Source organism: Mirounga angustirostris, unplaced genomic scaffold (assembly GCF_029215605.1).
Source record: "Mirounga angustirostris isolate CCGP_5_RB_7025 unplaced genomic scaffold, mMirAng1.0.hap1 SCAF_4, whole genome shotgun sequence".
Classification (NCBI taxonomy): Eukaryota; Metazoa; Chordata; class Mammalia; order Carnivora; family Phocidae; genus Mirounga; species Mirounga angustirostris.
The window spans coordinates 48,338,509-48,360,966 of record NW_026991712.1 but is presented as its reverse complement, the minus strand read 5'-3'; the positions used below and the strand labels follow the sequence as shown (position 1 = coordinate 48,360,966).

Below are 22,458 nucleotides of genomic sequence, written 5' to 3'. Positions count from 1 at the left end.
AACCTCTCTTAGATTTACCTCCAGTGCCTCAAAGATCTACCAAAACGGTAATAGCTACTCAAAAGAGATTAGTCCTTATGGTACTGGATGCTAGTTTATCTCAGAAGTTTCTTATTTCCAATATGTTCAGGGCCCCTTTGTCACCGTTAATTTTAGAGTCATTTATAATAAACAACATTATATTACATATTAATACTGTTAATTATATCCATCAATTGGCCATTAACATCTACTCTTTTAACTGCCAATATCCCACATTTCAAGTTTATCATTCTTTATGTCACGTAGAAGAACATTTAGAAAATGAACATGGTAGGGGCGCCTGGGTGTCTCAGTCATTAAGCATCTGCCTTCGGCTCAGGTCATGATCCCAGGGTCCTGGGATGGAGTCCCACATCTGGCTCCCTGCTCGGTGGGAGGCCTGCTTCTCCCTCTCCCACTCCCCCTGCTTGTGTTCCCTCTCTCGCTGTGTCTCTCTCTGTCAAACAAATAAATAAAATCTTTAAAAAAAAAAAAAAGAAAATCAACATGGTAAAAGTTTTAGTAGACCTAAGCACTGATTACATAATGTTACTCTGGTGAGGAAAGATCATGAAAGGAATACAAATATTTTGAACCTAGTGAACCTAGTCCGCATCGTATGTCAGCATTATATATATTTTTCCGTATCATCAGAAATATGGTTTTCCATATTATCATGCTTAACTATAAAACTCCTTCCTAAGCCAAATCATACTCTTTGGCCCCTTTGTTATTTTTGAGAATTACAAGTTGATTCTCTATATAAAATAATGAAAAACAAACCGCAGTACATTTGGTAAAGTGATACTGATATCCAGAACGGTCATTATTATTTATTGCCTTAGTCATTTGCATATAAACCTGAAGAGAGAATTTCCTTGGGTGTCAGAACAGGCAGGTAGGAAATAGTAACCAGTAGATAAATGACAGTCACCAGAGGTAAAGCAGTAAAAATGCATCTTGGAATTATCTTTCTGGGTTTCTTCAGCTCCCTGTAACACATAAAAAAGCAAAATCACAATGGGTAAAAATTATGTCTTAAATTTATCTTTAAAACTACTTCATGCATTAACTATTGAGCCGAATTCTTCCAATGTGCCCAGGGCACCACCACACTTACTAACACACATACACACAAACACATTGGTGAACTACTACACGACTATTGCCTTTCTGAGCTCGGTGATAATGCAGAAAAAGGGGGGAATTTTCTTCATTTTCCTTAGAGATGGTAACATTTCTGCAGAGAGTCACAAGAGTAAAAATCAAAGCTGAGCCCATAGGACCCTGTATGGTTTGGAGCCTACCTGTGTCTTCAGCCTCATCTATTCGGTACAAGGCATTTAGTCTGGGTAGTGGAATATGATAGTGGGTGAAAACTAACAGGAAGCCTAACCTCAAGAAGAGCTATGCATGAATTAAATAATCACATAAATAAAAGTGATAATAGTGACTGTGGTAAATATCCACATGAAAAAAGATAAAGTGCTTTGAGGATATATGATAATTTGATGATCCCGTTTGCTATCTGTGTCATAGGCCCATGGGCTTTTCTTCAGTTTCTCAAAAGTGTCATGGCCTCTATACCCATTCTCTCATGTGGAATGTTCTTTCCTTTCCTAGTTGCTGAGCTGACACTCTCCCTTCAGATCTCGGCAAAATCATAACTTCTCCTGGGAACATAGAAGAGGAAGGTCTCCTTGACTAGCAAAACTGTCCTAGTATACATTTTCATAGCATATATGAAAAGAGTAAAAGAATAAGTCATAAATTCTCTTTTCCTGTAGGCTCTTTGCCTTCCCTTAATGTCACTATTAAGTGCAAAAAAGAAAAGGGGTCATGATTTAGCATCATAGGTAATAGATTTTCTAGGACAGTCTTGTTCTCAAATATTGTTCCATTTGTCACACCATTTTCCCCAGTTTTGCCATTCTCTAAAAATTGTCCCTGACATAAAGAATTGACATTAGAGTTACGTGTATATAATGTGACCCTGTGCCCTGGCTACTGGTAATAGAACCGAGTACAGACCTCTGACTCACTGAAAGCCAATCCCTGCCAGTATACAAGAAGATTCCTCTTAAGAATTTGAACCAAATGCCAACAAAACCGAGAGAAAGAAGAAAAAAACAACATAACAGTAGCAAAAAAGAAAGGTGGCTGATAAGTCTAGTTTTTAAGTCCTGGAGCTTCCCTAAGTCCTATTGCTCCTGAAGATTGGTTGCTCATGTTTTCCTTGAAAAACAGCATTATTCTTCCAGCAAGTTCTTCTTTTACTGCTTAAGCCAATGTGTGTGGGTTTCTGTTACTTAAAACCTAATCCCTCTGACTAATAAATATCTGTCCTTTGACATATGTCAAATCTGTTTTATCTGCATCTGCCCACAGGTAGAATGTAATGTCCATGGTATACACTAATATAAGCTGATTAAGCACTTAAAGAGTAAAGAATTCCAATGTTCTCAGCTAAATGATGCCTGAACCATTTACTAGTTGTGGGATTCTGGACAATTTATTGACTGTTAAGGTTTCAATTTCCTTACCTGTATATTGGGGAGAATGGAAAATATGGGGACAATAAAATTCCAATCAAATGCCTAGCACTTAATAAGTTATTAATGACTATGGTTATTAATCAAAGGTTTTGAACAAGCAAAAAGGCAACTTTTAGGATTAACTACACTTTCCTCTGGGCCTTTTACTCTTTCTTATTATGTATTAGATTTATAGAGAGGAAGGAATATAACATAACATAACATAACATAACATAACATAACATAACATAACATAACAATTCAAGGTTATAATAGCCAGACAGTGAATATCCTTGGTCTTGAACTTGGAAGATAGATGTTCCTACAATATGCTAAGTCAGCTGCCTATATATCACCATTTTACAGGTAAAAGTATTACTTAGAACTTAGCTGTACTTAAAGCTTATTAAGTAAATTAACAATGCTAGCATACTCTGAAATTCCTCCTGAAAATTTTTGTTTACTGCCAGGTGCTTGTGAAGAGTTTATAGGTTAGTAAATTCTGTAAATCTATCTTCAGCAGAGAAAAATTATCTAGCAGTGAAACATCTCTGGCTTTGGAACAAGATGAATAAAACAGAAGCCAGAGATATCTCTTCTATCCCAATAAGAGAGAGTGATAAAAGTGAGAGAGAGAGGGAAAGTCAAGCGGATTATGCTAGCCTCTCAAGTTGCAGTGGTACATTTAATCACAAACTTTCTTTTCTCAATACTTCCCTGTTTAACTCAATGCGGACTGATTTTCCTCTCATGTCCAAAGTTTGCCAATGACTTCTTACTTAGTGAAATGGCTTCTGCTCAATTCTCACACTTCTCAACTTCTGAAGCCCTTCACCATGTTGATTACACCCTCTTTTTGGAACATAGAGTGATTTTCTTTTATAATTCTCTCAACCTCCTCTGGCTTCTTCATTGCATCTTCTTTCTCCACCTACCCCCTAAAAGTTGGCCTTCTCCAGTCTCCAACCCTATGCCGTTTTATTCTACTTCTCTCTATGTACTTTCCTTAGTAATCCTATCTATTAACCAGCTCATCAGATGGAAACCATTTTGCAATCACCCAAGGTTATATGCTGTGTCTTACATGCACCTGCATATTTCTGTTCTCCATGGCTTCACTCATATTATTTTACTGCTGGAATTTTTTTTAAGATTGTATTTATTTATTAACAGAGAGAGAGAGAGCACAAGCCGGGGGAGCGGCAGGCAGAGGGAGAAGCAGGCTTCCTGCTGAGCAGGGAGCCCGATGCCAAGGCTGGGTCCCAGGACCCTGGAATCCTGACCTGAGCCGAAGGCAGACACTTAACCAACTGAGCCACCCAGGCATCCCGCTGCTGGAATTTTTTGAGTTCAGTGAAAGTTGCCACCTTTCTGATAACACAATAAAAGGTGATCTTACCATCTGCTGGATTCTCACAGTAATCACATTGTTCTCTTATTACCACTTATTAAATACCATCATTCCATGGTTTAGAAGCACAGAATTATACTGATCTTAGACCATAATGATCATTTTTCAGATGAAGGAGAAAAAAAAAAAAAAGTAAGTCCAAAGAAGTGAAGATATTTGCCACAGCTCATAAGTGGCAGAGGTCAGACCAAAATTTAGATACTGCCTTTTCCATTAGACTGTTAGCCTCTTTGGGGTAAAGAATATCTTATTCATCTTAAGGAACTACTACAGTGTTTCAAAAATGGTCAGTGTTTAAAAAGATATTTGCTGACCAAATTATCTAATGCATAAGGGACAGACACATCAGTGACTCAGGGGATCCCTATGATTAAAAGAAATACGTGTTTTAAGAGTAAAGCCTACTTCATGTTGAAATGTCAAGGAAAAGAACTGGTAAAAAGGTTGAAGTTGAAAAAAATTAAATAAACGAATAAGGAAGATCCCTGAGGAGGTGAAAGAGAAAGAATAGGGTTCAAAGGAAGAGACTGATTCCAAAAATGAAGAGAGAAATCTTTTGTCTTGACATTGAAGGGAAGAGTGTTAAATCCAGCCTCTGAGCAATTATACTTATGATTCTCTTCTCTTGAAAAGTACTTCAGAACATAAGTGTGTCACACCCACTCACAACACAAACACAGTCTGGCATTGGATCACTCCTGAGGAACATGTCCACAACCCCAGAATTCATCCATTAACAGAAAGGAAACTAGATTAACATGGAGATCCCATATCTGTGGGCCCAGGAAAGAAAGCTGAAAAAGAGAAGTCGTTCAATAAAATAAGCACTTTGGAATGAATGGGGGAAAACATTAAGACTGGGTGATAAGTGCAAGACTGCCATATTCTGACTCAATTTAGAAAGTAAGAAAGAAGAACAAACACTGAATCATCACGTATTTAAAATAAAATTCAAAATATAAAAAAGAAGATGTACATTTCACATTGCATGCAGTAAGTCATGACTTGAGATTTTCTTTCTCAATGAATTGGTAATTACTGCTATAAATGTAAAACATCCCCCACCTGAGAACGCAAAATATCCTTGGAAAACAGCGTCTATAAACCAGAGGCTTCTGGAAACTCAGTATCAAGAGTTCTGAAAGCTCTTCCTTCCTCTCAACAGCAGGACCTCTCCACTCAGGGAAATAAGGCCTAGTGGGGCCGTTTTCAGCACTAGGCTGGCTGTCTGAAGCCAAGTCACCTCTTCCACACCGCGAGAATTCAGAAGTCCCACAGTCCGCAACATGGCTAGCGCCAGACATTTCTTCGGCAGCTTTGGAGCAGAGCAGCTGGGATAAAAAGGTTCAGTGCTATACTCAGCGAGGAGTAGGGCTTGGCTGGCAGCTAACCCTGGCCCCAGAAACAAAGCTGTCCAGAGATTCAGGAAAGAGATCAAGTTGCCGAAACATCTTTTGAGAAAATAGTAGTGAGCTCTGCTGTGTGGGAAGGTTATACCTATCTCTGCTGAGCAGAGAGTGGTCATCATTGACAACAGGCCACAAGCAGCCCAAATACACAGGGAGAGCCCCACATTCATGCAAAAGTACTTCAATATCCCTTTGGGGGCCACAAAAAGTGCTATACCAATTATATTAATGATTTAAAAACTTGTGCCCCAGCAATATCCAAACATTCTCTTGAGTTGCATCTTCTTCCCTTTATCCATTGTAATTAAAATATTTTTAAAAATGTGTATAAATCATAATTTCTGAACTTTTTTGCCCGTATTGCTGAAAAGGATGTTCATGGATTCTCTGAAATAAAAAAGTGCTATCCTTTTTGCTCCACCTTGTTAAATATAGCCTATTTTCAATCACTGACAAAATATATGTGATGCATCCAAGCAAAAAAGTGTAAAGTTACTTGGAAGGGTGCAGTTTAACTTGTTTCTTAATTATTATCAAAATAATACATTCAGCTGGAAAAAAGGAATCTTAAAAAACAGGGTATTACAACAAAACACAGGAATTTCTTACTCTATTTCACTCCTTCCCAAACACATTCTGGTTCTTTTCTCTGGAAACAAACCATTTATGTATGGTTTTAGTTCCTTGTGGTAGTTGCCTCCATAACTCTAAATAATATGAAAAGACTTTTATTCATAAATATCTCAACTTTGGAAAGCATCTATTGACTTCCTCCCATAAACACTGAGGAATCAACTCGCTTACTTTCCTCTTACTTAACCTACTTCTTCTTCCTCCCATTTTTTATCATCAAGCTCTCAAGAAACAAAGTATTTACTTTCCATCAGGCTCATGGAAGCCAATTAATAAGGTGGGAGAGTGAAATACCCTGCAACATAAGACTGTCCCTTAACCAGCCATCATTCTGGTAGCCTGGGTCACATGCAGAAAGATGTGAACCTGAAGTACAGGAGAAAGCTTGACCCCACAGACAGAGGTAAGGAAGTTTCTGAACATCTGAGCAAGGCCTGGGCCTTAGTAGCTCTTATATATTTTGACTTTACAGTGCAAAGCATTGCTCTGAGTGTCGACAAAGCCTTATAAGCCTGGGGCACACCACCAGCCTCAGAAGTAAGTTATTTCCAAATTATCCTTTAGGAGTGAATGAAAACAAAATTGTTTATGTTTTTGTTCTGGTTGTGGCTATTTTCTGGCAGATTGCATCCAAGGAAATCCACAGAAAATATTGTATAGATCTCAGTAAACATGACCAGGTCCTCTCCCAAATGAAACCATGCCTCTCATCCCATCCCAGAGAGCAAAGACCTGGGAGTGGGGGAAGGAGACCAGAAAGCTCACCTTAAGATAGAAACAAAGTATGAGAAGTAAACCAGACACAGAGAGACAAGTACTACATGATTTCACTTATACGAGGAATCTAAAATAGTCAAATTTATAAAATCAAGGACTGGAATGGTGATTACCAGGGGCTGAGAGGAAAATGAAGAGTTATTAATCCACAGTCAAGTTCAGGGTCAAGTGTGTGTTTAGCTCTATGATGAAGGGCCCCAACTTCTGCAATTTGGCCACACCATCAAGGATAGTGATAATGAGAACTGACACAGATTTCAGTTCATTCTTGCGGGATCTAAGAGAATCCCTATAGGTTCCAGCCTATTCTTGTTCTTCCCTCTTTTACACCTGTCACTGCTTCTGGATTACTTGAACTTCAACTTCCCAGCAGCAGACTTGAAGACAATAGCCTTAATAGAGACTAATTAATCAGTTTCCATGACTGCATAATGTCAGATCTCTATAACAAAAAATCCTTGTAATTATAGAGGTATGTAATTAGATAAAGATTTAGATCTAGACACAGCTAAAGATATAAAGATAAATAGATATATAAGTAGATGTAGATATAGATGCAGATATAGATATAGGTAAATAGACAAAGATATAGATACAGATTTCCTAGTGGTTCTGCTGCTCTGATTGATACAAAAGCAAAAGACTATGCCATCTCATACATCCCTGGAATCCTGCAGTATTCAGGTATGTCTGTGATTCTGAAAATGAAGAATGTGAAAAAAGAGACTTGATCTGGGGTATCAATACCCATTTTGGTTTTCTCAAGACTATCAGAGATTCTCCAAACTCAGGGGAAGCACTGTAAACAGTATCCCTGGTCTGAGGGGCATTTACCTGAAAATACTATGTGGTACTATTACATCAAAAGGGAAAATGTGCAAATCATCCAGTATTAGGTTCACTGACATAGCTCCTACAGAGCCCAAAGGAATATCTTCCACACAGCATATATATAGGCAAGCTCAGCCATTGGACAGAAACTCTAGAAGGCTAAATGAGAAGGCTAAATGAGAAAATGCCATGCCTGCGCCTTCTTACACATAACTTAAGAAACGGGAGACGGGGATCCGCAGAGGAGACATTTTGAAGGACATCAAATTTTACAGTGACATGCCACCCTCAAGGGTTTGCAGCATTATTCCTTTTTATCTTTATTTTTCTTTTTCTATAAGTGATCTACTAAGAGAAGATCTGTCATGATGGCAGATCAAAAGGTGCCAATCTTATTGAGTGTATGTATATCATTAACTCAATTATACAGATACGCCAAAAAAGCCTTGTAGAAGTTCAGGAATGTGTCCAATTCATGTGCCTCTAGTTATATCTTACTCCAGAGTCCATGATCTTAATGTTTAAACTCTACTTTTTGTAGCACTGACTTAAAAAATAACTTTGATAGCCACAATGGCAGATTGAGGATCCCCACTTGTCTGCTCCTCAATAAAAGCAGCAAAATGCTGGAAAGTTTGTCAAAATCAACCTTTACTTTACTTTAGAAGCTAATATAAGACTTGTAACAATCTGAGGAGAATTTACTCAAGAAAAATGTCTAGGGGCACCTGGGTGGCTCAGTTGGTTAAGCGTCTAACTCTTGGTTTCAGCTCAGGTCATGATCGGGGTTGAGATTCTCTCCCTCTCCCTCTGACCCTCTTCCCACTCATGCTCATTCTCTCTCTCTCTCAAATAAATAACTAAAATCTTTTTAAAAAATAAAAATTAATAAAAGTTAAAATTAAAAAAAAAAGAATAATGTCTGAACTTTGTGAGTTTTTTAACTTGGCCTACTCCCATCCTCCCTTCCCCAGCTCCAGCGTAGCCTTGAAAACCAGCAGCCCTGATATCATGGTAGCTGTGAAAACCAGCAGTACTACAGCCCCTGAAAAGGGACAAACTAAGAGCACCTCGAAGGCACCATCTCCAATGCATTCTTCTCATCCGACATATCTCTTATCTTTGTTTTTTTTTAATTTTTTATTGTTATGTTAATCACCATATATTATATCATTAGTTTTTTGATGTAGTGTTCCATGATTCATTGTTTGTGCATAACACCCAGTGCTCCATGCAGAACGTGCCCTCCTTAATACCCATCACCAGGCTAACCCATCCCCCCATTCACCTCCCCTCTAGAACACTCAGTTTGTTTTTCAGAGTCCATCAAGTGACCTGGTGGCTCAGTCATTAAGCGTCTGCCTTTGGCTCAGGTCATGATCCCAGGGTCCTGGGATCGAGCCCCTCATCAGGCTCCCTGCTCAGCGGGAGGCCTGCTTCTCCCTCTCCCACTCCCCTGCTTGTGATCCCTCTCTCATTATGTCTCTCTCTGTCAAATAAATAAATAAAATATTTTTTTAAAAAAAGGAAAGAAAAGAAAAAAGAAAATAGATCAGTTAGGATTATATAACCTGAAGAGAAAAAAAATAATTTAAAAAATGAACAGAGCCTCAGAGACCTGTATGATACCAGTAAGCATACTAACATATGCATGTAATGGAAGTACTAGAAAGAATGAGGAGAAATGGGCAGAAAGAATATTTAAAGAAATAATGACTGAAAACTTCCCCAAATTGATGAAAAACAAATGAACCCCAAATAGAATATGCTGAGACATCTGCACCTAAGCACATCATAGTCAGCCTGTAGGAGGACATAGACAAAGAGAGAATCTTGAAAGCCTCAAGAGAAAAAAACAACTTATCATGAATAAGAAATTCTCAATAAGATTAATGCTAACTTTTCATCAGAAACTATGGAGGCCAGAGGCAGTGGGATGACATATTTAAAGTGCTGTGGGGGTTGAGGGGAAGACCACCAACCAAGAATTCTACATCCGGCAAAATTATTCTGCAGAATTACAAAAAAATTAAGATATTGACTGTAAACAAAAGCTAAAAGAATTCACAACCATCACTTCTGTCCTAATGGAAGGCTTTCAGTCTAAAATGAGAAGACACTAGAGGGTAACTAAAACTCGCATGAAGAAATAGAGTATCCGTCAGGTAACTATACAGATAAACATAAAACATAGTACAAATGAAATTTTGTAGGTTTTTTTTCTTCTATCTGATTTAAAAGACAACTATATAAAGCAATTAATATAAACCTGTATTGTCTTATAATGTATAAAGATGTAATTTGTATAACAATAATACTACATAAGAGAAGGGAGGGAATAGAGCTGTATTAAAGCAAAGTTTCTGTATACTATTGAAATTAAGCTAATATTAATCTAAGGTAGATTACATTTTTTAGAAAGATTTTATTTATTTATTTGAGAGAGAGCAAGAGAGAGCACAGGCAGGCAGAGGGAGAAACAGGCTCCACACTGAGAAGAGAGCCCGATGCAGGGCTCAATCTCGGGACTCTGGGATCAGGACCTGAGCCAAAGGCAGACACTTAACCGACTGAGCCACCCAGCACCCCTAAGCTGGATCACTTTAAATTAGGATGCTAGTTATCATACCCAAGGCCACCACTAAGAAAGTAACTTTAAGAAAAAAGAGGCACAGTGTGACCCTGGTATCTGAGCAAGGGTGGAATAGGGGAAGCTGACCTTGCAGTTTTCTCTGTCCTCTTCCCCTGAAGCCAGCTTGAGCTGCAACTCCTCTAATGGTCCAGTGAATGGAGGCTACGCCAGGGAGCCCAGGAAAGCAGCAATGGAACAGAGACCACAGAAGAGGTCGTAGGGTAGTGTGTATTCAGCTCCTGGGCATCCGCGTGTCCCAGCCCACCACAGATCCTCCAAGCACACAGGTCTGGCTCTTTCCCAGCACCAGGGACCTCTGCAGGGCATTGACCCAGAGGATGGTAGAGACCCACCAGATGTGCTACACACACATACGGGTGCCTGGTGAAATATTTAAAAATACAAAAGGGAATTTAAATGGTACACTGGAAAGTATCTATTTAACACCATAGAAGGAAGTAATGGAGGAACAGGGATAAAAAAGGCATAGAGAAAACAAACAACAAATGGCAGGTATAAATCCTACTTTATCAGTAGTACATTGAATGTAAATAATTAAATGCTCTGATCCAAATTGCAGAAACAGGTAGGATGGATTAATTAAAAAAAAAAACCCATGATCCAATTATATGCAGTTTATAAAAGACTGCTTAAATTTAAAAAAATAGGTTAAAAATAAAAAGATAGAAAAAAACATGTAATACAAATAGTACCCAAAAAGAGCTGGAGAAGCTATACTAGTAAAAGACAAAACAGACTTTAAGGGAAACTTGCCACTAGATAGGAGAGACATTTTATAATGATGAAAGGATCGACTTAGCAGAAACAAATAATTACAAGCTATAAACACCCAGCAATCGAGTCCCAAATATATGAAACTAAAATTGACAAGATTGGAGGTAGAAACAGAAAATTCAACAACAGTTGTAGAGTTCAATACTCTGCTTTCAAAAATTGATAGAAAAACTAGAAAGAAAATCAGCAAGAATATATACAGCTTAAAAAATACGGGGCGCCTGGGTGGCTCAGCTGGTTAAGCGACTGCCTTCGGCTCAGGTCATGATCCTGGAGTCCCGGGATCGAGTCCCGCATCGGGCTCCCTGCTCGGCGGGGAGTCTGCTTCTCCCTCTGACCCTCCTCCCTCTCATGCTCTCTGTCTTTCATTCTCTCTCTCTCAAATTAAAAAAAAAAAAAAATTATCAACCCATTTGACCTAACACCCATTAACAGCAGAATATAAATTCTTTTCAACCACACTTGGAACATTCTCCAGGATAGATCATATGTTAAGCCATGAAATAAGTTAATTAATTAATTAACTAATTAATTAAAAAGGATTTAAGTCATACAAATGGGGTTAAATTAGAAATCAAAAACAGAAAGAAGCTACAGTAATCAAGACTGTGTGGTACTGGCAAAAGAATAGACAAATAGATCAAAGAAGCAGAATGGAGTCCAGAAATAGACCCACACAAATACAATCAACTGAGATTTGACAAAGAAACAAGAGCAATTCAATAGAGAAAATAGAATCTTTTCAAAAATAGGGTTGGAACAACTAGATATCCAAATGAAAAAAAAAAAGAATCCAGACAGACTATACACCTTTCACAAAAATTAACTTAAGGAGAAAATATTTGCAAAACACACATCCAATAAGGAACTTGTATCTAAAATATACAAAGAACTGGGGTGTCTGGGTGGCTCAGTCGTTAAGCGTCTGCCTTCGGCTCAGGTCATGATCCCCGGGTCCTGGGATCGAGCCCCGCCTCGGGCTCCCTGCTCCACGGGAAGCCTGCTTCTCCCTCTCCCACTGCCCCTGCTTGTGTTCCCTCTCTCGCTGTGTCTCTCTCTGTCAAATAAATAAATAAAATCTTTAAAATATATATATATACAAAGAACTCTTTAAACTCATCAATAAGAAAACAATCAACCCAATTAAAAAATAAGAAAAGAACTGATTAGATATCTTATCAAATAAGATATACACATGGCAAATAAGCATATGAAAAGATGCTTCACATCATATGTGATTTGGGAATTGCAAATTAAAACAACACTACATACCTCTTAGAATGGTGAAAATCCAGAGCACTGACAATACCAAACACTGGTAAGGATATGGGGCAAGAGGAACTCTCATTCACTGCTGGTGAGAATGCAAAAAATGGTACAGCCCCATCGGAAGACAGTTTGACAGCTTGACAGTTTCTTAAAAAATTAAACATTGGCCTACCATATGATCCAAAAATTGAATTCCTTGGTATTTACCCAAATGAGTTGAAATCTTACCTCACACAAAAACCTATACACGAAGGTTTAGTCATAACTTACTATAACTTGGAAGCTACCAAAATATCCTTCAATAGGTGAAGGAATAAACAAACTGTAGTATATTAATACAGTGGAATATTATCTTGTGATTAAAAGAAATAAGACATGAAGAAGCCTTAAGTGAATATTACTAAGTGAAAGAAGCCTGCCTAAAAAGACTACATACTGCATGATTCCAACTATATGACTGCTGAGAATTGAACTAAGCTGCTCCACGGTATGGCTGCCTTAGCATCCATTTTGTTTGGCCAAGTGGCCTTCAGGGGCCTTAAACTGACATTAGCCCCTCATGGAAGCACATGCCCCAAATAACAGCCTGCAGAGTCACAAGTAAATATAAGTTCCTGAAACGGCTTCCCCAATAGCCGTTGTGATAAAGTCTCCCCTGCCTGTCAGGGCCCTCCCCTTGTGTACCCCTGAGATGAGACACAGTGTATCTTATCAAAACCCTGCTGTTTTGGTGTGAATTGACCAATCTGACTATAATCTGGGAACCCCAAAGTACTCCACCTCTGGACCTTAATATAAACATGTGCCCTAGATCCTGGCACTCTCCGCCTGTAGTCTGCCTTGACCACTCCATGTGGCCCCTCAAGGTATGCTGTGCACTTCCTCCATGACCTATGAGTAATGCATTTCTCTATTTGAATTCCCTTGTGGTCTTTAGTTGAACCAGGGCCCACCATTTGACACTCTGGGACTATACTTAACAAATGCTAATTTTACAAAGTCACAACAAAGATCCTGGAAAAGACAAAATTACTGAGACAGTGAAAAGAAAAGTGTCTTCCAGGAATTTGGAAGGAGAAGGCTGTGGCATGGGATATTTTAGAGGAGTAAAACTATTTGTATGACACTCTAATGATAGATGTATTTGTAAAAACCCATAGGATACCTGAAACTAATGTAACATTGTATGTCAACTATACTTCAGTTAAAAAAACAAAAGCCAAAAAACATAGGACATACAACACAAAGTGAACCCTAGTATAAACTATGGCCCTTAGTTAATAATAATGCATCAATATTGGTTCATCAAGTGTAACAAATGTATCACACTAATACAAGATGTTAATAATAGGGGAAACTGTGTAGGAAGGGTGAGGAGGTGATAGGTAGAGGAGGTATATGGGAACTGTACTTTCAGCTCAATTTTCTGTAAACCTAAAACTGCTCTAAAAAATAAACTGTATTTCTCTTCTCCTGCTGGATTTAGGTTTATTTGCTGTTCTTTCTCCAGCTCCTTTAGGTGTAGGGTTAGGTTGTGCATTTGAGACCTTTCTTGTTTCTTGAGAAAGTCTTGTATTGTTATATACTTTCCTCTTGGGACTGCATTTGCTGCATCCCAAAGATTTTGAAGGGTTGTGTTTTCATTTTCATTTCTTTCCATGAATTCTTTAATTCTTCTTTAATTTCCTGGTTGACCCATTCATTCTTTAGTAGGATGCTCTTCTTTTTTTTTTTTTTCCCTTGTGATATCAGTTTATTGGAAAGGTTGGGGAGAAGATACGTATGGGAAGGTTGAGAGAGGTAAAAATGCTTATCCTCCATAGCAAAAGCCAATATATAATTACCTAAAAATGAAAAATCAAGAATAAACAGCACTGTAGAAATATTCTTCTTAGAAACATTCAGGGTAACACCAAAATAGCCAAAAGACTTAATAATAGTTCCCTTCGGACAGCAGGTCATGGACGTAGGGATAACTGTTTTTCCTTATAAACCTAATAGTACTGTTTGGCTTTTAAAAATATGCATAGATAGTATTTTGTTAAATAAAAAAACCCCTATTTTTGTAAATGTTTCGTGGACAATTATGGAGAGATTTATTATTATTAATTGCCTACATAATTATTCACACTACCTCCTTGCCCAACAATCTCCCAATACACTTTTTTAAATCATTAGGAAATATTCAAGACATTCAAAATATTACAAATGTTAACATAAAGAATACACATGTAACCACCACCTAGCTGAGGAAATCAGCATTAATAGTACAAATGAAGTCCCTTCTTCCTTCTCTTCAGAAGTTATCCTGACTATACCCAAACAGCTAAACTTTCTGATTTAAAACTAGTTATCTATTCCCTCTATTTTACTAAGGTTAGTCATCTGATGTGATTTCTCAAGTATCTGCTTAAAGGTTTGCTAAAGGTTCTTAAAAGCGTTTTCTCTGCTGGTAGATGTGGTATCTAGATTCTTCCCATCAAAAAGCCAAATCTCCTGATTTCCCTTATCTATCAATGGTACAACCCTCAGGCTTGAAGTATAGCCATTGCCCTTGACTTCTGTCTCTTTGACACCCCCTCTCTGCCTTGGCCAGTTCTGTCCTTACATGGATGAGGTGAGGGAAAGATGGTCTAGGACAAGGGAAGGAAGTTTGCTCCCACCGCACAAGTCCAGGAGGAGAAGCTCAACCTCCAGGCACCTGGGTGGCTCAGTCGTTAGGCATCTGCCTTCAGCTCAGGTCATGATCCCAGAGTCCTGGGATCGAGTCCCGCATCAGGCTTCTTCCTCTCCCACTCCCCCTGCCTGTATTCCTTCTCTTGCTGTCTCTCTCTCTCTCAAATAAATAAATAAATCTTTAAAAAAAAAAAAGAAGCTCAACTTCACCTGGGTCTCCGCCAGCGAGAGAATGGTAGCCGCTCCCTGCTCCATACCCTACCTTGTTTTCTTTGCCTCTGTTTTAAAATGTAGGTTTTATTTACTGTTTAGGTATGGTGACAGCAAGAGATGATTGCCACTGAAAAGAGAGCTTGTTATGCACTGTTCCTGAGGTGCACGCATGCCATGCCCGGCCAGGCAGCGCCACATGGGGGAAGCACCAGGGTTGGTCAGGAGGCTAAAGAGGTGGGAGGAAAATGTGGGCAAAAGCCTTTATTGTGGTTTCTATATGGAAAAGAACAGACGAAGGAGGGTAGGCAGGTTTAGAATTGGCCAGTTTGAATTATTTCAGTGGGGGCGTGTAGGTACCTGGGGTGATTAGGACAAGGGAAGAGCAGAGAGTAGCAGCCAGAGGGGAGGTGGGGTAGGATGCTCTTTAGCCTCTGTGTATTTTAATTCTTTCTGACTTTTCTCTTGTGATTGAGTTCTAGCAGGAGAAGAGAAATAATAAAGATCAGAGCAGAAATCAATGAAATAGAAACCAAAAGAACAGTAGAACAGATAACAAAACTAGGAGCTGGTTCTTTGAAAAAATTAATAAGATTGATAAGCCCCTGGCCAGACTTATCAAAAAGAGAAGAGAAAGGACCCAAATAAATAAAATCATGAATGAAAGAGGAGAGATCACAACCAACACCAAAGAAATACAAACAGTTATAAGAACATATTATGAGCAACTATATGCCAGCAAATTAGATAATCTGGAAGAAGTGGATGCATTCCTAGAGATGTATAAACTACCAAAACTGAACCAGGAAGAAATAGAAAACCTGAACAGACCTATAACCACCAAGGAAATTGAAGCAGTCATCAAAAATCTCCCAACAGACAAGAGCCCAGGACCAGATGGCTTCCCAGGGGAATTCTACCAAACATTTAAAGAAGAATTAATACCTATTCTTCTGAAATTGTTCCAAAAAATGGATGGAAATGGAAGGAAAACTTCTAAACTCATTTAATGAGGCCACCATTACCTTGATCCCAAACCCAGACAAAGACCCCATCAAAAAGGAGAATTACAGACCAATATCCCTGATGAACATGGATGCAAAAATTCTCAGCAAAATACAAGAGTACATTAAAAGGATTATTCACCACGACCAAGTGGGATTTATTCCTGGGCTGCAAGGTTGGTTCAACATCCACAAATCAATCAATGTGATACAATACAGTAATAAAAGAAAGAACAAGAACCATATGATCCTCTCAATAGATGCAGAAAAAGCACTTGACAAATTACAGCATCCCTTCTTGATCAAAACTCTTCAGAGTATAAGGATAGAGGGTACATACCTCAATATCATAAAAGCCATCTATGAAAAACCCACAGCGAATATCATTCTCAATGGGGAAAAACTGAGAGCTTTCCCCCTAAGGTCAGGAACACAGCAGGGGATGTCCACTATCACCACTGCTATTCAATATAGTACTAGAAGTCCTAGCCACAGCAATCAGGCACCAAAAAGAAATAAAAGGCATCCAAATAGGCAAAGAAGAGGTTAAACTCTCACTCTTTGCAGATGATATGATACTTTATGTGGAAAACCCAAAGACTCCACCCCAAAACTGCTAGAACTCATACAGGAATTCAGTCAAGTGGCGGGATATAAAATCAATGCACAGAAATCAGTGGCATTCCTATACACCAACAAAAAGACAGAAGAAAGAAATTAAGGAGTTGATCCCATTTACAATTGTACCCAAAACCATAAGATACCTAGGAATAAATCTAACCAAAGAGGCAAAGGATCTGTACTCAGAAAACTATAAAATACTCATGAAAGAAAATGAGGAAGACACAAAGAAATGGAAAAACGTTCCATGCTCATGGATTGGAAGAACAAATATTGTGAAGATGTCAATGCTACCTAGAGCGATCTACACATTCAATGCAATCCCTATCAAAATACCATCCACTTTTTTCAAAGAAATGGAACAAATAATCCTAAAATTTGTATGGAACCAGAAAAGACCCTGAATAGCCAGAGGAATGTTGAAAAAGAAAAGCAAAGCTAGTGGCATCACAATTCCGGACTTCCAGCTCTATTACAAAGCTGTCATCATCAAGACACTATGGTACTGGCACAAAAACAGAAACATAGATCAATGGACCAGAATAGAGAGCCCAGAAATGGACCCTCAACTCTATGGTCAACCAATCTTCGACAAAGCAGGAAAGAATGTCCAATGGAAAAAAGACAGTCTCTTCAACAAATGGTGTTGGGAAAATTGGACAGCCACATGCAGAAAAATGAAACTGGGCCATTTCCAAAAATAGACTCAAAATGGTTGAAAAACTTCAATGTGAGGCAGGAGTCCATCAAAATCCTAAAGGAGAACACAGGCAGCAACCTCTTCGACCTCAGCTGCAGCAACTTCTTCCTAGATACATCGCCAAAAGCAAGGGAAGCAAGAGCAAAAATGAAGTATTGGGACTTCATCAAGATAAAAAGCTTTTGCACAGCAAAAGAAACAGTCAACAAAACCAAAAGACAACCGACAGAATGGGAGAAGATATTTGCAAATGACATATCAGATGAAGGGCTAGTATCTAAAATTTATAAAGAACTTACCAAACTCAACACCCAAAGAACAAAGAATCCAATCAAGAAATGGGCAGAAGACATGAACAGAAATTTTTCCAAAGAAGACATCCAAATGGCCAACAGGCACATGAAAAAGTGCTCAACATCGCTCGGCATCAGGGAAATCCAAATCAAAACCTCAATGAGCTACCACCTCATACCAGTCAGAATGGCTAAAACTAGTAAGTCAGGAAAAGACAGATGTTGGCGGGGATGCGGAGAAAGGGGAACCCTCCTACACTGTTGGTGGGAACGTAAGCTGGTGCAGCCACTCTGGAAAACAGTATGGAGGTGCCTCAAAAAGTTGAAAATAGAGCTACCCTACGATCCAGCATTTGCACTACTGGGCATTTACCCCAAAGATACAAATGTAGGGATCCAAAGGGGTAGGTGCACCCCAATGTTTATAGCAGCAATGTCCACAATAGCCAAACTATGGAAAGAGCCAAGATGTCCATCAACAGATGAATGGATAAAGAAGATATGGTGTATATATATACAATGGAATATTATGCAGCCATCAAAAGGAATGAAATCTTGCCATTTGCAACGACGTGGATGTAACTGGAGGGGTTATGCTGAGTGAAATAAGTCAATCAGAGAAAGACAATTATCATATGATCTTACTGATATGAAGAATTCTTAATCTCAGGAAACAAATTGAGGGTTGCTGGAGTGGTGGGGGGTGGGAAGGATGGGGTGGCTGAGTGATAGACATTGGGGAGGGTATGTGCTATGGTGAGTACTGTGAATTGTGTAAGACTGTTGAATCACAGACTCATACCTCTGAAAGGAATAATACATTATATGTTAAAAAAAAAAAAGAAGATAGTAGGAATGGAAAAATGAAGGGGGGGAAATCAGAGGGGAAGATGAACCATGAGAGACTATGGACTCTGAGAAATAAATTGAGGGGAGGGGAGTAGGGGATGGGTTAGCCTGGTGATGGACACGTAAAGACATGTAAAGAGGACAAGTACTGAATGGAGCATGTACTGAATGGAGCACTGGGTGTTATATGCAAACAATGAGTCATGGAACACTACATCAAAAACTAATGATGTAATGTATGGTGATTAACATAACATAATAAAATAAAAAAATAAACTGTATTAATTAAAAATAAAGTATGGCAAAATCACTAGGAAGAAGATCAATATACAAAAATCAGTTGTATTTCTATATATGAACGAAATTAAGAATATAATTTCAATCTTAAAAAAAAGAATATAATTTCATTCACCATAGCACTAAAAAGAACAAAATATTTAAGAATAAACTTTATAAAAGTGCAAAACATACACTGAAAACTATAAAATTTTGCTGAAGTAAATTAAAGAAGACCTAAGTAAATAGAGAGAGGCATTTTGTATTTAGAATTAGAAGAGTCAATATTGTTAAGATGGCAATTCTCTCCCAAATTGATCTATAGTTTCAACAAAATTCCTATCAAAATTCTGTAATGTGATAGAGATGCTAATAATCACTACAATGATAACCATATTACAATATTTAAATGTATCAAATTAACATGTTGCATACCTTAAATTTACACAATATTGTATGCCAAATATATATCAATAAAAAAAAACTGCTGGTGGGCTTTTTTTTTTTCCAGAACTTGACAAACAGGGGCACCTGGGTGGCTCTGTCAGTTAAGCTTCCCACTCTTGGTTTCAACTCAAGTCACAATCTCATGGATAATGGGATCAAGCCCCACCACTGGCTCTGCACTCAGCTGGGAGTCTGCTCAAGATTCTCTCTCTCTCTCCCATCCCACCCCCAAGTAAATAAATAAATAAATCCTTAAAAAAAAAGAAATTGACAAATCCTAAAATTTGTATGAAAAGGCAAAACACCTAAAATAGTCAAAGTAATTCTGAAAAATAGGAACCAAGTTGGAGGACTTTCACTTCCTAATCTCAAAGTTTATTATAAAAAATAGAATAATCAAGATAGTCTGGTACTGGTATATAGACATATAATTATACAAATTATAGTAACAGAATTGAGAGCCCCAAAATAAAGCCTTTTATTTTATTTTATTTTTCTTTTTTTTAAGATTTTTTTATTTATTCATTCGAGACACAGAGATACAGAGAGAGAGAGAGAGAGAACATGAGCAGGGGGAGAAGCAGAGGGAGGGGGAGAAGCAGGCTCCCTGCTGAGCAGGGAGCCCGATGTGGGGCTCAACCCCAGGACCCTGGGATCATGACCTGAGTGAAAGGCAGATGCTTAACCATCTGAGCCACCCAGGTGCCCCAAAAGCTTTTTATTTTAGTCAACTGATTTTTTTTTACAAAGGTGCCAAAGCAATTCATTGAGTGAAAGGATAGTCTGTTCACCAAATGGTTCTGGGACCATTAGATATCCACATACAAAAAGATTGACTTAGACCTTCATCTCAGACCATACACAAAAATAACTCAAAATGGACCATACATTTGAATGTAGGAATTAAAATAATAAAACATTTAGAAGAATATATAGAAGAAAATCTTCAAGACCTTGTGTTAGACAATGACCAAAAGCATGGTTCATAAAAGAAAAAATTGTTAAAATGGACCTCACCAAAGATTAAACCTTTTGTACTTCAAAGGCATCATTAACGAAATGAAAAGACAAGCAATAGAGAGCAAGCAAATATTTTCAAAGCACATACCCAATAAGGACTTGCACCCAGAATTTACAAAGAATGTTTGCAACTCAATAAGAAGGTAGTCCATCAAAACTGAACAGACATGTGGACAGACATTTACAAAAGAAGATCCATGAATGGTTAATGTAAAAATGGCACAAAGATACTCGATAATATTAATTATTAAGGAAATGCAAATTAAAATCACAATGAGATCAATTCACACCTATCGGAATGGCTATAATAATTCAGGCAGGCAGTTACAAGCATTGGCAAGGATGTAGATAAACAGGAACCCTCCTACATTGCTGATGAAAATGTAAAATAATGTATTCATTTTGGAAAACAGTTTGGTCATTTCTCAAAATGTTAAACATTAAACTACCATTTCACCCAGGAATTCTACTCCTAAACCCAAGAGAAATGAAAATATATATCTGCACAAGGACTTGCACAAAAATGTTTATAGCAACATCATTTATAATAACCAAAACTTGGAAACAATTTAAGTGTCCATCAACTGGTATGTAGGGAAAAAATGTGGTGCATCCATACAATGAAATAATATTTACCAACAAAGAGGACAACCTACCAACACATGGTCCATCATGGATGGGCCTCAAAAACATTATGCTAAATGAAATGCTAAACCAAAAAAACTACATATCATATGACTCTGTTTATATGAAATGTCTAGAAAAGACAAATTTAAAGACATATAGAGTAGATTAGTGCTTTTCTGGGGCTAAGGGCAGGAAAAAGAATGAACTGTAAATAAGCATGAGGGATCTTACTGGAGGAAAGGAACATGTTCTATAACTGTTTTATGGGAATGGTAATACTATTTGGTAAATTGGCTAAAAGCCATTGAATTGTACACTTGAAATGGATGAATTTTATAATATGTAAAACATACCTCAATAAAATTAAAAAAAAAACAAAGTATGGTAACATGATATGTGAAGGATTAGTTGGTATTTTCCCTTATCCCTCCTGGCTTCCTATTGATCCTCTCAAATATAACTGCGTGCAGAAAAAAAGTATGTATTTCTTCAAGTGATTTCAAAGATGAAGGGGAAAAAATGGATGCCAAATTCTTCATTTCTAAGCTTCAAAGACCCTTTCCAGACAGAAAATATTTTAAAGGAGAAAAAGTGATCTGAACAAGCCCCCATTAGATAAGGAATCTTCTGAGCAGAAAGGAGGAGACCTCGGAGGGGAAAAAGAGATTATACACACTGTAGTAGACATGCCTCTTGTAAGGTGACCAGCTCCAGGACTTTCTGTGTTTTCATACTGAAAGTCCTGCATCCTGGAAACTCTTTCATTCTCAAATATGGAGATTTGGTCACCCTACTTTTAGTTCGCACCTTCTGAGTTGTATCCTGGGGGCTTGGTGCAGGGCTGCTGGTGGGAAACCAAGAATAAAAGAAACATGCGTCCTGGTTTCTACTTGGGATTTCTGAAAGACAGGAGCCTAATGCACCCTCAAGGAGATAGGAAAGGGTGGGGAACTAGACATGGTAATGTGACATATTTAGGAGTGAAAAGAGACCTACACACCATCCCAGGACACCTATGGTACCTGTAGGGTGCAGAAGGGGGTCTAAAAGTTCCTTTGGGCCCCACATGTGGCATGGAAGCTAACTCATGGTTATCTTTGTGGATGTCCAAAATTGGGATGAAGAGAGGCATATCCAACAGAGCCCATGTGGACCATCCTCAAAAGAGAAGTGGTAAGAATGGGCTCAAGGAATTGCCAGGGCTATGAAGCAGAGTAGATGCCAAGATAAGGCCACATTCTACCCAGGTTGCTGTTTGAGAAAGCATCATTCTTCGCTTTTGCCATGAATCTGATAGGATAAATTATATAGAAAGTAAGGGTCCACTTTGTGAGTGAACAAATCAAGACCTGGATGAGATCAGGCCTCTCACACACCACCCACGGTGCCAGATGCATAAGCCCCTAAAATTGAAAAATCCACC

At 38.2% G+C, this 22,458-nt stretch overlaps 1 protein-coding gene and 1 long non-coding RNA gene across 2 annotated transcripts in view; both read right to left on the bottom strand.

Annotated features, from left to right (window-relative positions):
* Nucleotides 1-752: 752 nt before the first annotated feature.
* Nucleotides 753-5,674, bottom strand: SLC7A13 (solute carrier family 7 member 13). The gene is given in 2 exon segments (XM_045896290.2): nucleotides 753-1,014; nucleotides 5,005-5,674. Coding segments are annotated over 2 exon segments (822 nt in total). The 3' UTR covers nucleotides 753-862.
* A 6,699-nt stretch (nucleotides 5,675-12,373) lies between these two features.
* The window catches only part of LOC129046421 (uncharacterized), a 48,185-nt gene continuing 38,100 nt past the window's right edge, over nucleotides 12,374-22,458 (bottom strand). Inside the window, exon 4 of the long non-coding RNA XR_008507675.1 lies at nucleotides 12,374-12,397. This is a non-coding gene — a long non-coding RNA (uncharacterized LOC129046421). The remainder of the gene's footprint in view (nucleotides 12,398-22,458) is intronic.